The 16,504-nt window shown below is 45.0% G+C and overlaps 1 protein-coding gene across 1 annotated transcript in view; it reads left to right on the top strand.

The window, feature by feature from the left end:
• The first annotated feature begins 8,622 nt into the window (after positions 1-8,622).
• Positions 8,623-16,504, top strand: part of Prmt9 (protein arginine methyltransferase 9) — a 29,114-nt gene continuing 21,232 nt past the window's right edge. Inside the window, exons 1-5 of the mRNA XM_051169311.1 lie at positions 8,623-8,882; positions 11,658-11,806; positions 12,802-12,927; positions 13,046-13,282; positions 14,761-14,928. Of these exons, the coding sequence (XP_051025268.1) occupies positions 8,694-8,882; positions 11,658-11,806; positions 12,802-12,927; positions 13,046-13,282; positions 14,761-14,928 (869 nt within the window). The 5' untranslated portion in view covers positions 8,623-8,693. The remainder of the gene's footprint in view (positions 8,883-11,657; positions 11,807-12,801; positions 12,928-13,045; positions 13,283-14,760; positions 14,929-16,504) is intronic.

The raw sequence follows: 16,504 nt of genomic DNA on the forward strand, positions 1-16,504 counted from the left end.
AGACTGGGCTAGCCTCAAACTCACAGAGATAGCCTGCTTCTGCCTCCCAGAGTGCTGGAATTACAGACATGAGCCACCGCGCCTGGCTAACATTTTTAAACACTTATTTTCTTTGTTTGTGGAGTAGACTATGTCAATATACAAGCCTGGAGGTCAGAAACAAAGTACAGGAGTTCTTTCTCTCCTTTCACTCTGTGGGTCCCAAGTATTGAAATCCGGTCATCAGGGTTGGCAGCACCAGCCTTTGTCCACTGAGCCACTTTGCTAAGTGTAACGTTTCTCTGAGCAGTGCAGTTGTCTGTTCTTGGCTTGCTACCCTTACCCAGAGGCAATAATGCTCTTGATCCCATATGTGATAAGGGAGTTTAGCCACAGATTCTCAAACCCTGATCTCTATAATAAGTCCTACCACGTATCAGAAAGTGTGCCTCTTAGCAAATATGTCCGACACAGCAATGCACGCCCTCTGGTGGGCACTGAGAGATGTTCAGGTTATTTTCAGCAATCACAGTGTCAAGGGTTTGGTGCAGGTGGAGTACAGGGATGGTAATTATACTACATTTTGCAGAACAGTTCTATACAAAATGCCAATGGTACGAGAGTACCAGAAACACTGGATGTGGTGGCACACGCCTTTAAACCCAGCCCTCGGGGAGGCTGACGCTGGTGGATCACTGTGAGTTCGAGGCCAGCCTGGTCTATAAAGCAAGTCCAGGACAGCCAAGGCTACACAGAGAAACCCTGTCTCAACAAAACAAAACAAAACAAAATGTAGCAGAAGCATTCTCCTTGGCTGGGTCGTTCCTTGTCTCTTGTCCCATCCTTGTCACTATACAGTGCTGTCCCAGGACTTATCCACTTACTTCTAAAAGCTGAATTTCATAATTCCATTGTGTACCCAGCACAGATGGCTCGTGAGAGGAGCAACAGCAGTGATGGGACAAACCAAACACATTAGTCTCATAGAGCCCACATTCCATGTCTGCAGTTCAGTTCTCAAGATGTGGTCTGCCAATCTCCCCAAGTCCCTAGAAAGTATCCCAGAGGCCTCTGCCTCCTTGGGTGTTGGGATTAAAGGTGCGCACCACCACGCCAGGCTACTAGAGCCTTATTTTCAACTTTGCATTTCAGATCATTTGAGGAGCACTTAAATACCAGTGTTTGGGAATCTATCCCAGAGGTGCTGTTTAATGGACTTGGAGTTGTGTCTTCTTAGCATGTTTGTTTGTTCAGATTTATTTATTTATTATGTTTACAATGTTCTGCCTGCATGTGTGCCTGCCCACCAGAAGATACCAGATTTTTTTCCCCCAGAGTGCTGGGATTAAAGGCCTACACCACCACACCTGGCCAGATCTCGTTGTAGATGGGTGGGTGCTGGGAATTGAACTCAGGACCTTCGGAAGAGCCGCCAGTGCTCTTAACCTCTGAGCCATCTCTCCAGTCCTTCTAGGCATGTTTTTAAACTTCCAGGGTGAGTTTAAGGGAGATGCTAGTCTAGCACACTCTTTATTACAAGGAGATTAAGGACATAGAAGCCAGCCTGTCGTGGTGGCACACGCCTTTAATCCCAGCACTTGGGAGGCAGAGGCAGGCGGATCGCTGTGAGTTCGAGGCCAGCCTGATCTAGAGAGTGAGTCTAGGACAGCCAGGGCTACACAGAGAAACCCTGCCATAAGGAAACCAAAACAACAACAGTAACAACAAAATGATGATAATGCAGCTCCATTGGTAGAGTACACACAGCACCCTGCCTTTGACTCCCCTGTGCTGGTTAGAAGCCTATGGAGGTACTCAGCATTTGGGAGGTAGATGTGGAGGGACCGGAAGCTCAAGATCACAGTACGTTTTAAGTCACTCGGGAACACATGAGATCCCGTCTCAAAATAAGCAGGCATATTGACAGAATGAATTTACTTATTTATTTATTTTTGCTTTTTCTAGATAGGGTTTCTCTGTGTAGCCTTGGGTGTCTTGGACTCACCAGGCTGGCCCTGAACTCACAGCGATCCACCGGCCTCTGCCTCCTGAGTGCTGGGATTACAGGTGTGTGCCACTTCGCTCTGCTGCCCATACCTCATGTATTAGTTCATTTTTTTTTATTGCTTTTATAAAACACCATGAGCAAGGGGATTTAGAGAAGAAAGTTTATTTGGGTTTACTGTTTCAGAGGAGTAAAGTCCATGATGATGAGGGGCTGGAGAGATGGCTCAGCAGTTAAGAGCACTGGCTGCTCTTCCAGAGGATCTGGGTTCAATTGCCAGCACCCACATGGCAGCTCACCCATGTATGTGACTCCAGTTCCAGGGGACATGACATCCTCACACACACATGCATGCAGTCAAACACCAATGAACAACAAAAAAGTCTGTGGTGATGAAATGGAGGCAGCTGGCAACAGGCATGGTGACTTGAGTAGGAAGCTAAGCAGGAAAGAGAGAGAACAATCTTGAATTAACGTAAGTTTTAAGCTCTCAGCGCTCACCTCTTGTAGTGTACTCTTGGAGCAAGGCCAGACTTCCTAAGCCTCTACAAACAGCACCATCAAGTGGAGATGCAGCACTGAAGTGTCCAAGATTATAGGGGACATCTCATCCAAGCTACCACACCTCAGGAGACAAATGAAAAAAAAATAGACAAACTCTTTATCAGAACATAACTGGTTAGCTTCTAGTCCAGTTCTGACGACAGCTCTCATTCCCATTTGAAACGTCTGTCTGTACATAAGTACGTCTGCCCTGTCTTCCCTAGCCACATTCCAACGTTGGCTTTGAACCTTTCAGCTGGGAGCAGGCGAAATGGCTCAGCGGTTAAGAGGACTGACTGCTCTTCAAGAGGACCTGAGTTCAATTCCTAGCACCCACATGGTGCCTCGCAACCATCTATAATGTATTTATTTATTTAGTTTGGTTTTTTGAGACAGGGTTTCTCTGTGTAGCCTTGGCCATCCTGGACTCACTTTGTAGACCAGGCTGGCCTCGAACTCACAGCAATCCACCTGCCTCTGCCTGCCGAGTGCTGGGATCAAAGGTGTGCGCCACCACTGCCCCGCACAACCATCTACAATGTGATCTGATGCCCTCTTCTGGCATGCAGGTGTACATGCAGGCAGAGCACTGTATACATAATAAATAAATAAATAATTTTTAAAAAAGAACTATTCGGCTAGCTTGCTTTCTTTGTTTACTTTGTGTGGTTCATTGAAAAACTGACCAGAATATGGTGAAAGATAACCACATTAATCCAGCCTTAGTGTCAGCAGTGGAGGCTTTTGTTCTAGACTGTAAAAGAGTGAAAAAGAACATACAATCAAATGACTCTTAGAAGTAGTAAAAGGCATATATACATAATATGTATATATTATACAAAACACGTTATGTTATATATTATGACATATAATATGTAATATTGTATTATATGCAACAATTACATAATATAGATAATGTGTACATTTTATAATACAGTCATATAGTATATATTATAACACAATATACACATGCACATATACATACACATTACACATATGGTATGTATATATTGGTGTTACTGGGGATTGAACCTGGGGACTTACATATACTAAGGAAGTACTCATAATTGAACTTCCAATCTGCAGCAGAATAGTGCAACTACATTAAAAGTTAACTTGCAGCCAGGGGCGGTGGCACACGCCTTTAATCCCAGCACAGACAGAGACAGGTGCATCTCTGTGAATCTGAGGCCAGCCTGGTCTACTTTCTAGGACAGCCAAGGCTACCCTGAGAAAACGTCTTAAACAAAAGAAAACAAAACAAGACAGAACTGGATAAATGCACAATAGAGTAGTCAAATTTATTTTTTTATTTGGGTTTCTTTTCTTTTGAGATAGGGTTTCTCTGTGTACCCTTGGCTGCCCTGGAACTTTCTCTGTAGACCAGGCTGGCCTGGATCCCAGAGGCCCGTCTTCCTTCACATCCTGAGCACAGCACCATCCTCAGCTCCATTGCGGTTTCTTAGATGACCAGGCACTCATTCTACCTTGTTAGTCCTATTTTGGCAAAAGACCTCAGATAGTACCTGCAAACTGTATTATATGAAGATGCACAAATCATTTGTGGTACATTTATTTTACTTATATCTTACTGTAGTGAGAACTGGTAGCCCATGTTATCTGAGTAGTTTAGAAGCAACAGGAAGGCTCTCATTCTCCTTTTTTTTTTTTTTTTTGGTTTTTCGAGACAGAGTCTCTCTGTGTAGCCTTGGCCATCCTGAACTCACTTTGTAGACCAGGCTGTCCTCGAACTCACAGCGATCCGCCTGCCTCTGCCTCCCGAGTGCTGGGATTAAAGGCGTGCGTCACCACACCCGGCTCTCATTCTCCCCTTTTTGTTGACAGCTTTATTTGAAAGGTGATGAGAAAAAGGACCAAACCTGGCCGAGCGGTGGTGGTGCTTTTCTTTAATCCCAGCACTCAGGAGGCAGAGGCAGGCGGATCTCTGTGAGTTTGAGGCCAGCCTGGTCTACAAAGTGAGTCCAGGACAGCCAAGGCTACACAGAGAAACCCTGTCTCGAAAAACCAACGCCCCCCCAAAAGAACCAAACCTGGCTTCTTTAATTTTTTTCTGTCCTTTCTGCACTTCCTGCCTAGTCTCTTCTCCATGTCTCTCTCTCTCTATTTTGTTTTGGATTTTTGTTTGTTTTGGTTTTTCAAGACAGGGTTTCTCTGTGTATTCTTGGCTGTCCAAGATTTGCTTTGTAGACCAGGCTGGCCTGAAATTCAGAGATCCACTTGCCTCTGCCTCCCGAGTGCTGGGATTAAAGGCGTGCACCACCGCCACCACCACCCCGGCTCCACGTTTCTCTTTTAAAAGATTTAGTTTTATTACTTTTAGCTATGTGGATGTCTGTTCATGGAGACAGAGCCCCAGATCTCCTGTCTTCTTTAGGGTTTTATTGCTGTGTAGAGACACCATGCCCACGGAAACTCTTACAAGGAAAACATTTAATTGGGGCTGGCGTACAGTTTAGTTGATTATCCTCATGGTGGGAAGCGTGGCAGCAGCAGGCAGACATGGTGCTGGAGGAGGGGCTGAGAGCTCTGCATCTGGATTCTCGGACACCGTGCCACGCTGAGCACAGCTTCAGCATAGGAGACCTCAAAGCCCACAGTGACACACTTCCTCCAACAAGGCCACACCTCCTAGTAGTGCCTCTCCCATGGGCCAAGCATCAAACGCATGAGTCAATGGAGCCATTCCTAGTTAAACCAGCACATCCCTAGAGCCAGAATTAGAGGAGTTTGTAAACCATCCGATGTGGAGTTTGGAAACTGACCTTGTTCACTGAAAGAGGAGTACACTCTCTAAACCACTGAGCCGTCTGTCTCCAGTTCTGCCCCTCCCACTCTTTTTTTTTTTTAAAGACTCATTTATTTATTATGTATACAGTATTCTGCGAGCATGTGTGCCTGGATGCCAGAAGAGGGCACCAAATCTCATTATAGATGGTTATGAGCCCCCATGTGGTTGCTGGGAATTGAACTCAGGATCTTTGTAAGAATAGCCAGTGTTCTTAACCTCTGAGCCATCTCTCCAGCCCCATTTTCTTTTCTTTTCTTTCTTTCTTTTTTTTTTTTTTGTTTGTTTTTTCGAGACAGGGTTTCTCTGTGTAGCCTTGGCCATCCTAGACTCACTTTGTAGACCAGGCTGGCCTCGAACTCACAGCGATCCGCCTGCCTCTGCCTCCCAAGTGCTGGGATTAAAGGCGTGCGCCACCACGCCCGGCACCCCTCCCACTCTTAGCCAATACTGATGATTTAAAAAAAAAAAAAAAAAAAAAAAAAAGTAACCAGTGTACTTTGTGGGACATATTGAATAAATTCTACGGATGAGAAAAAGTGGCAGTGGAACATTTCCTGCAGAAAATTAAATCCTCTATGGTTTGTTCTTTCTCTGTTTCTGTCACGGAAACATGTCCTTTCTGAGTATCATTCATGTACTGTACTTGTTTTAGGTACTTGGATCATGCCATGGAACCCAGCAGATACAAAAACAGAATGTAAGAAACCTTGCCCCTGGAAAGGGAAAGCATGCCCACAAGACAAGATAGTTTGCAAAGTCAAGCAATTCAGGTGAAGCAGAGACTCATGTGCTAATAGAATGACGGATCTTCCCTGTACTACTTACTTGTCTTGTTGTCATGGAAACACCTGACCATAAGCACTTTACGGGAGCAAGGGTTCCTTTCTGCATACGGTTTTAGGGAACACGATCCTTTATAGCCAGGGAGGCAGAGTGGCAAGAACAAGAGGCAGTTGATCTCCCTGAATTGCCAAGAAGAACTCGGCCAAGTGGGGCTAGCCTGTGAAACCCCAGGGCCGGACCTCAGTAGTCCAGTCCCTCTCCGGAAGCACCACGGGCTAGGGACCAAATGTTCAAACAAACACCGCTCGCTGTCTCAGTTTCTTTTCCTGTTGCCGTGATAAAAGACTCTGCCAAGGGGCTGGAGAGATGGCTCAGTGGTTAAGAGCGCCGCCTGCCCTTCTAGAGGTCCTGAGTTCAATTTCCAGCAACCACATGGTGGCTCACAACCATCTATAATGTAATCTGATACCCTCTTCTGCAGATAAAAAGCACTCATATGCAATAAATAAAATAAATAAATCTAAAAAAAAAAAAAAAAAAAAAAAAGACTCTGCCAAAAGCAATGTAAGGGAGAAAGACTGCAGTGAAGCCGGGCGGCAGCAGCGTCTGGTAGCTGGTCCTTCCATTGTCCCGGTCAGGAGGCAGGGAGTGATCAGCACACACTGTGGCTCGTTTCCTTTCTCTAGTTACACAGTCCAGGGGCTCAGCTGGAGAATGCCGTTACCCACCGCAGCTGGAGATAACCACCCGCAGACATGGCCAAAGGCCAGTCAGTCTCCCAGGTGATTCTGGATTGTTAAGTTGAAAATTAACACTGGCAGCATGGGCCCAGATATGTCCCTGGAAAGCAGCACTGGGATGCTCACTCCTCCTTCTCAGCCCCAGTCTGTCACCTCTGGCTTTTCCATCATGCAAATAATTTCATAAATATTTGGTTGAATGTTTACAGGTGTAATAACTTTTTTAAAAAGTTTCAGATAATTTCAAAATGATTCTAGATAATGGTAACAATGAATTGCATTAACTAGGTATAAGTAAAAATGTTTTTATAACTATTTCATTTCATAGTTAGAATAACCTCATGACTTATGACAGGAAGAGAGCATTATTGGTGCTATGCTCAAATTTTAAGACTCCCCGAACAGACCACCCAAGAGCTTAGTCCAAATGCAGTGGCAAAGACGTCTTTAATGCAGGTTCGAACCCTGGGCCACTCTCCAATGCACTGACACAGCAGATGCAGGGAAGCAGCCTCAACTCTCAGTTGAGAGGGGTTTTTATAGGTTTTAGACACAGAAATGGGCTTTACAGTATATGATTGGATGGCACTTGGGCAGAAAAGCTGTAAGCAGGGAGTTACAAGCCTTTGGCACTTCATGGTTGGGTAATAGTTGTAGGGGCCAGTTGGCCTATAGAAAAGATTGGCTGAAGCAGTCACAGGGCATTAGGAACTTTGGCCTGCCTTCTCCTAATTGGTTGTTGCTACGTGCCAGACCACTTGCTGGTCAGTTTGACCAGCAGAGAGTATATTTGGACTTTCCCAAGGTGAGCTGATTATGTTGCTAGGAAACATTTTTCTGTCTAGACTACTTTGTGGTTTTTCTGGAATCTGGGTTCAGTCCTTGGCTAGGCTTAATGTAAAATGGAGTTTCTTTTTAAAAATGGAGTTTGTCTGCTGCTTTCATTTGGGTCTGTCTCATTATCTTATGGGAGAGTTGGTAGATAAAGAGGAAAAGCATGGACTGGAACAATAAAACCCTTACCCCAAGTCTACTGGTCTTTATGTTCTACTCAGTCCCATTAGGTGTAGAGGCTTTCTCTGTGTTTTTCCATCTTATTAGAGAAATGCTGTATAGTTAAATCCTACATTGCTTAGTTCAGAAAGCACCACATAAGGAGGGTATGAATAGCTTGGAAAGCACACAAGCAAAACTAAAGAGCAGGAGAAACACTTGACTAATGTAACAGGAATTAGGAAATTCAGATTCCGCTGTACCCATCCCAGTGACTTCTGCAACCTTGAAGTAGTTCTCAGAGAGATCGCCTTTTCCTACTTTATGGAGCGTGATCCAAAGTTCCGCCTCATTGGGTCTCGTGAGAATACTTGACGCTAAGAGAGTACACCATGACCAAATTTAAGGAGCTTTTACTTCGTTTTGCAAAAGTAAGAGTGGTGCGCTGAGATCCAGAGACCTGGAGCATCGCGCACGCCTGACGCGAGCAGAGTCCTGAGACTCGCAGCGGCACACTGTACAAGGTGGGAAACCTTGCCGGCCAAAGCACCGTGACAGCGGAGCAGAAGGGGCTTACATCCCACGTACTCTCTGGCGTTTGCAGTGCGGGTGCTTTCCCCGAGAAAACGAGCGCCGGGGTGACGTCATCACAGCGCGCCGCCGCCCGGTGCGCGCGCAGCTCCCTCCGCTGCTGAGAAGGCGGAGCTTCCCACTCGGTGGAGGTGATCTCCTCCTACCTCTGTGCGTTCTCTTGCTTCCTTGGGTCCTGGGAAGTGAGGCTTGGAGACTCTTTTCCGGACAAGGGCGTCTTCCTCGTGGGCTTCCGAGCGGAGACTCAGCCATGCCGAACTCGAGGCCCAGGTCCCGCCGGGGAGCAGGGGGTGGCGCAGGTGCGGCCGGCCGGGACCGGCTGGTGGCGCGATCCTTGCAGAGCGCTGAGCACTGTCTGGCCGCCCAGGACTTCGGCACTGCATATGCCCACTACCTCCTAGTGCTCAGCCTGGCGCCAGAGCTCAAAGACGACGTGAAGGTGAGGCCTTCCTTCCCGGTGGCTGCCAAACCCTGCGATCTTGACAGCGACAACAGGGTGGTGTGTGTGTGTGTGTGTGTGTGTGTGTGTGTGTGTGTGTGTGTGGTGTGTCAGAGACAGAGATAGACTGAGGCTCTCCTGCAGCCCCTCTCAATACAGCGATGTTTTAGTAACAAAAGTCAAGAGTTGTCACACACCTCTTTCAAAATTTCTGCCTCATTTAAGATTTCAAAGGCCCCCTAAATGCGAACGAGGCAGGGTAATTCTTTCTCTCCTTCAGTATCTAATTTAAATTAGCCCTGCGCTGGAGGTTTTGCATTGTCGTGTGTAGAAGGTATACTGTCTTCCTTGGTCTGTCCTCTGCCCACTAGATGTCAGTAGCAGTAGGCTTTTGTAACTCGTAGATATTTCAGGACCTGGTCACAGGGTTGCATATCAGGTATTTCATTACAATTGAAACAGTAGTAAAATTACCATGATGAAGTAGCAATGACTATAATTTGTGGTTGGGGTCCCCACAGCATGAAGAGTATTAAAGAGTCACAGCATTAGGAAGGTTGAGAACCACTGCTCTAGACTGTACCCCAAGCCGTGCAGTTAGGACAGTATTGCTCAGAACAGGTAGTGTGGAGGGGGCTAGAGAGGTGGCTCAGTGGTTAAGAGCACTGACTGCTCTTCCAGAGGTCTTGAGTTCAATTCCCAGCAACCACATGGTGGCTCACAACCATCTGTAATGTGATCTGGTGCCCTCTTCTGGCCTGCAGGGGTACAAGCAGGCAGAGCAATGTATACGTAATAAATAAATAAATAAATAAATAAGTAAATCTTTAAAAAACAAAAACAGGTGGTATGGAACAGCAGGAGAGTGTCATGTGACCCAGCCTGCCGTTCTGGGAGGGATTGAAAAGGTCAACAGGTCCATCTGGTGTGATCTTTTGCAGGTGGCACAGCTATCTCCCCCCACCCCCACAAAGTGGCAGTTGTTTGGCTTGGAGGATAGACCTGGACAACAGCTTGCCGTAGAATGGCCCTGGGAGTGAGGCTCTGGGTTCCAGTCCCAACACAGAAAAAATAATTACGTAAAACTTGGCTGTATGGCCGGAGATGTAGCTCAGTTGGTAGAATTGTGCATGAGGGCTAAACCTAGTGTGGCAAGGACAAGCTGTAATCCCAGCACGTGCCGGGTAAAGGCAGGGGGGCTCAGAAGTTCAGCTACCCAATGAGTTTGAGGTTAGCCTGGGTTGTGTGAGCCCTTGTCCTATTTTTTAAAAAACAAACGAACAAACAAATGTAATAACCAGCATTCAGTAGGACTTAGTAAGTAGTTTGTTTGTTTGTTTTTCTCCAGACAGGGTTTCTCTGTGTAGCCTTGGCTGTCCTAGACTCACTTTATAGACCAGACTGGCCTCGAACTCGAAGCGATCCGCCTGCCTCTGCCTCCCGAGTGCTGGGATTAAAGGTGTGTGCCACCACGCTTGGCTTCTGGTTTGGTTTTATAGGAAAAAAAAAATCATATTTCTTTGCAAAAGCCTCAAGCTTCTGTTTGCTTTCTTGATATTCTCTCTGCTACCTATACCCACACTTCAGTCACACTGAGTCACTAAACTTGTGTTTGAAAAATTTTAAATTTAGGACATAGCCAGGCAGTAGTGGCACATGCCTTTAATCCCAGCACTCAGGAGGTAGAGGCAGGCCTCGGAGTTTTAAGGCCAACCTGGTCTACAGAGTGAGTTCCAGGACAGCGAGACTACACAGAGAAACTTTGTTTTGATAAACCAAAAATAAATCAATAAATTTAATATGTAAGTGTATTTGCATGTACATGTATGTGTGTATGTATGTGTGTGTGTGTGTGTGTGTGTGTATACACACGTTCCACATGTATGCATGTATCTAAGGAGACCAGAAGAGGGCATTCGATTCCTTGGAACTAGAATTATAGCCAATTGTGAGCAGCTGAGTGCTGGGAACTGAACCTGGGTCCTCTGCAAGAGCAACAAGTACTACTCTTAACTGCTGAACCATCTCTTCAGCCCCTTAGCTGTTGTATTATTTACTTATTTTTGTTGTTACCAGGGTCCAAACCGAGAGCCTTAGGCATCCCAGGAAAGTACTCAGCTACTGACTAATGTTCCTAGCTCCCCAGTCTACTAACCTATAGAAGAACTGTTGAGCTATTCATCTAATATCTAGGTATCTAGACTATCTAACATGTAATAATAGGATCTCCTTCGTTATCCTTATCTTTCTAATAAACTGTTGTAATTCAGTTTCAGGTGTTAACTCTTGTGTGTAAAGTTTGTTGACTTGAAGCTGGAATGAGACGGGCTAGGTTGGCAGTGAGGAGGAAGTTGGTGCATTGTACCAAGTGACTGTAATGGCCAGGTTAAGCCGTAACAGTATGGACTGTCAGGAAGTGTTGATTTAAAGACAGTGCAGTTAGGATTTTTTTTTTTTTGACAAAACTTGGGGGATGCAACACATACATACTCACTCTAGATAGAGACCCCATGACAGACCAAAATATGGCAAACCAATGAGTTTTACTGGGGTTACTTACAGGAACAGCAGTGACTTAAAGACAGCTGTATTACCATCATTCACACGTATGCGCCCGTGTCAAACCATCACACTTGGCAAACTGTACTTACTAAAAATTAGCAGTTTCAGGTCATCGTTCCATTTATAGTTCCATTTGTTGGAATCTTCGGCTAGAGTTGTGAATTCTTTCTTGTATACTAATTTGTACTTTTTTTTTCTTCCTTGTTTGTAAAGGAAACTTTTCAGTATACACTTTTCAAGTGGGCTGAAGAGCTTGATGCACTCAGCCGAGTACAAGACCTACTTGGCTGCTATGAGCAGGCCTTGGAGCTGTTTCCCGACGATGAAGTGATTTGCAACAGCATGGGAGAGCATCTCTTCAGGTCTGTAGTGGCCTCACTACAATGAGGCTTGCTTTTTTTTTTTTACCAGTCCAAAGCGAGCGTAAGTTATGCAGTAACTTACTTTGTTTGGTTTTGAGATGGAGACTTTAGCACCAGCTCAGTCTGGTCTTTGACCTGTGGGCTTAGGTGATATTTCAGCCGGAGAGTACATCTCTGCCCGACTCTGCCTGACTCTGCCTGTGCATACAGTCCTTTGAATAGGGAAGTGGAGTCTATTGGCTGTTGATAATCAATCTAGTAGTTTGTCTCCTACTCCCAAGGGCCCTTACTTGACTCGGGACCGGGCGGGGCCAGGGCTCTGGGGAAGGAGTGTGTACAGTGTAGAGCTGTGACAAGGTAAAGGAGCTGAGCAGCCGTCGTCCTCCTTACACACTTTGGTTTAGCATCTGAGGCTTGTTTACATTAACACCATGTATTTTCTACTATCCTGTGTCCTGGGCAGTTCCAGCATATAAACAAGATATCTCTGCCTTCAGAGTAACAAAGAAATAACATATACTGACCTTAATGTTTTCATTTTAAACTAAAACACGAGCACTTACAATTTAACCTAGCACTGCCTTTTTGTTAGACGGTTCATTTGTCGTAACCACGTCCAGAATGAGTCGTCTGTTGAAGTCTCTTTAGACGGGACGGTGGCTAAAGTGGGAAGGAGAAGAATTCTGCTTGCTCTGCTGTAGTGACTGTGTGGCCCGTAGATCGCTGCTTTATGACAACAGCTGTGTATGGAACTTGATATTTGTAGAAATCTATGTCTCTGGTCAGGGAGTGGGTAGGCTGAGCAAAGTCCAGACCAGTTTGGAAGCTGCTGAGTCTGATGGTGTGTGAGATGCACTCTGGTCGTGGACAGTGCAGTCAGCCTACGGTTAACTATTAAACCATCACAGGGAGTTCTTCATCACTTCTGAGAAGCAGCGCTCAGATGACTTGTAGTATTTCTTCTTTGTCTTATTTTTTAATCTGCTCATATTCAGCTCAGTACGAGTCAATGCCTTGGACGCCTCCACTCCACCTAGGGGTGCCCTAGGACATCTGAGATGCACAGGTAGAAACTCAGAAAAGAAGTCAGGAGAGTGCCGTGCTCATGACTTGCAGAGGAGGTGGAGTGCTGTGGGCTCGGGGGCAGCGGTGAGGATGCTCAGGCTGGGTTAGCGCACCAACAGGGGCGCTGCCGTTGGTCACACGGAGGTGAATGTACTCTGTCTCTTCCTCATCTAGAATGGGCTTTCGAGATGAGGCAGCTGGGTATTTTCATAAAGCGGTGAAGCTAAACCCTGATTTCAGTGACGCCAAGGAGAACTTTTATCGTGTTGCAAACTGGTTGGTGGAACGTTGGCACTTCGTCATGCTTAACGACACCAGGAGGAATAGGATTTACAATGCAGCGATCCAGAAGGCGGTGGGCTCGGGGTCCACAAGTGTTTTGGATATTGGCGCAGGAACTGGAATACTGAGGTTTGTTGTACTTATTACTTTTATTATATTTACATGAATTAAACAGGTTTGTTAGATACCAAAATTCTAACATTGAGCTGGGCATGGTGGCACAGGCCTTTAATCCCAGCACTCGGGAGGCAGAGGCAGGTGGATTGCTGTGAATTTGAGGCCAGCCAATGCTACACAGAGAAACCTTGTCTTGAAAAACAAACAAACAAATTCTAACATTGGTTTGTAAAAATAGTGATTGTTTCTCATAATGTTGTTAGGGTTATTGATGGAACTGTTAATTTTATACTTTTTTTCTATGATTTTACTTATCAAAAGTTCAAACCAAAAAAAAAAAAAAAAGTTCAAGAAAACCAAGAGAAACTTGGGATTACTGAAATTCTGCATAATAAATTTTAGATTTTGTTTTGTTTTTTTCAAGACAAGGTTTCTCCACATAGCTTTGGCTGTCCTGGACTCACTTTGTAGATCAGGCTGGCCTTGAACTCACAGAGATCCACCTGCCTCTGCCTCCCGAGTGCTGGGATTAAAGGTGTGCGCCACCATGCTTGGCAAGTGATTTGTTTTTTGTTTTGTTTTGTTTTGGTTTTGGTTTTTCGAGGCAGGGTTTCTCTGTGTAGCCTTGGCTGTCTTGGACTCACTATGTAGACCAGGCTGGCCTTGAACTCCCAGCGATCTGCCTGCCTCTGCCTCCCAGAGTGGTGGCATTAAAGGCGTGCACCACCATGCCTGGCAAATGATTTGTTTTTAAACAAGTATATTAGTTCATTCTTTTTATTTATTGCTATTGTTAGTATTACTATTTTGAGACAGAGTTTCTCAGTGTAGTCCTTGGAGCTTGCTGTATCGACTAGGCTGGCCTGGGTATCACAGAGATATGCTCCCAAGATATGCTTCTGCCTCCCAAGTATTGGGATTAAAGGCCACCATACTTGGCCTTATCTTACCTTTTAATTAGATTATTATTATTTCTCTCTCTGTGTGTGTGTGTGTGTGTGTGTGTGTGTATACGTGTGTGTGTGTACATACATCACCTGCAAGCCTGCTTGCTCACCACAGTATGCGAAGTCAGAAGTTAACTAGTTTTTAGGAATCAGCCCACTGTGGGCTGCAGGGATTGAACTGTGAGTGTCAGACTTGCATGGCAAATGCTTACCCACTGAGCCATCTCTTCAGCCTCAAGCTTTTTTTTTTTTTTTTTTTTTTGGTGTTTTGAGACAAGGTTTCTCTGTGTAGCCTTGGCTGTCCTAGACTCGCTTTGTAGACCAGGCTGGCCTCGAACTCACAGTGAGTCGCCTGCCTCTGCCTCCCGAGTGCTGGGATTAAAGACGTGCGCCACCACACCCGGCTCAAGCTTTTTTTTTTTTTTTTTTTTTTTTTTAAATGCAGAACAAATGATGGTTATATTAAAGAATGGAAAAATGTTTGAAGCATCATAATTTTATTAAAATTGGAAAAGGATATAACGGACTTTTCTTCTTTTACAGCATGTTTGCTAAAAAAGCTGGTGCACACTCGGTATATGCCTGTGAGTTATCCAAGACCATGTATGAACTTGCGTGTGATGTAGTGGCTGCGAACAAGATGGAGGCTGGGATAAAGCTCCTACACATGAAGTCCCTCGATATAGAAATTCCAAACCATATTCCTGAAAGGTATGCTTATACTTCACCAAAACCATTGAGATTCCTTTCCAGCTTCTTGTGTTAGCAAAGCACTAACAATATCCTTGTTTTGTGGAGATGTGGCTATCACCTAGCTGAAGAAAACGCAGGTCTTTATAGTAACATGTGCTTTTTAAACAGTAATAAAGAACTCAAGAAAAATTGATAGTAACAAACCCTTCTTTAGCATGTCACTGTGAGATAGGGTTCTCTGTGTAGCCCTGGCTGTTCCAGAACTCATTCTCTAGACCAGGCTGGCCACGAACTCAGAGATCATCTTGCTTCCTGTAGGTCAACAGTGTTAAATAACTGTGCTTGCAATGTGAGCCGTTCACCCTCAGCAGACATCATGTTTTCATTGCCGTCCTTGATTAAAATGAACATTTGGAAGTGCCAGTTGACAGAGTGCTTTGTCCTGTGTCCTGAAAACACTGAAAGCACCATTATAGAAGTCATGTTTGTATCTGCAGTGTCACTGTGGGCAGGAGAGCAGTGGGCTCTCAGAACTAGAAGGCATTTAGACAGTGTCTGTCTATCTTGTCAAGCACTTTCCCTTTCTTAATGTAATACTTGTATAGCTGCTGATGTCTTCTGTCTCACTTAAGTGTACTTCGTATGTGAAGAACTTTTTTGGTGTTCTGTTATTATTTGAACTCTGATTTTTAGATCTTCCAGTTTTAATAATGTGTGCATGGTATTTCCCCTTCAGTGGTCTTTGTTGGTGAGGAGGTTTACCAGATCCTTATGCAGGTGTGTACTCATTTTATAAAAAACAAACTTTTGTCCAAAGTTGCCTTAGTTTACATGTTACAATAACAAAATATTCAAGGTCACAGAATGTAAACTACAGGCACACCATTTTCAGGCAGGCATTCTCCTGGCTGCAGTTGGCTACCTACTCTTTGTGTCCTCATGTGACCCTGCCTCTGTTGGATTAGGACTTCATGTTGGTGACATTATTGAACTAATGGCCTCCTAAGGGCTCTGTCTCCAAATACAGTGCTGTTAGGGTTAGGGCTTCAGCATATGATTTGGAGTAGCATAAATCAGAGGTTACTTTTTATTTTTTTGGTTTTTCAAGACAGGGTCTTTCTGTATTAGCCTTGGCTGTCCTGGGCTCACTTTGTAGACCAGGCTGGCCTCAAACTCACAGCGCCTTCCTCTGCCTCCCGAGTGCTGGGATTAAAGACGTGCGCCACCACGCCCAGCTCAGAGGTTACTTTAATTTGTAATTTTCTCATAGACTGCTTTTTTGTTGTTGTTGTTGTTTTTCAAGACAGGGTTTCTTTGTGTAGCCTTGGCTGACCTGGACCTGCTTTGTAGACCACACTGGCCTCAAACTCACAGTGATCCACCTGCCTCTGCCTCCTGAGTGCTGGGATTATAGGCGTGCGCCACCACGCCTGGCTCCATAGACTGCTTTTGAAGCAAGCTGAAATAAGTGTTTCAACTTAGACTGTTATTCATTCGCTTTGACCATAAGCAGATTTCTGGACTAAGTTGTGAGACTAGACAATTTGAAATATTCTAAGAGTGTGTGGCCATAAATACTGAATGCTTTCTGTGC

Source organism: Acomys russatus, chromosome 26 (assembly GCF_903995435.1).
Source record: "Acomys russatus chromosome 26, mAcoRus1.1, whole genome shotgun sequence".
Lineage (NCBI taxonomy): Eukaryota > Metazoa > Chordata > Mammalia > Rodentia > Muridae > Acomys > Acomys russatus.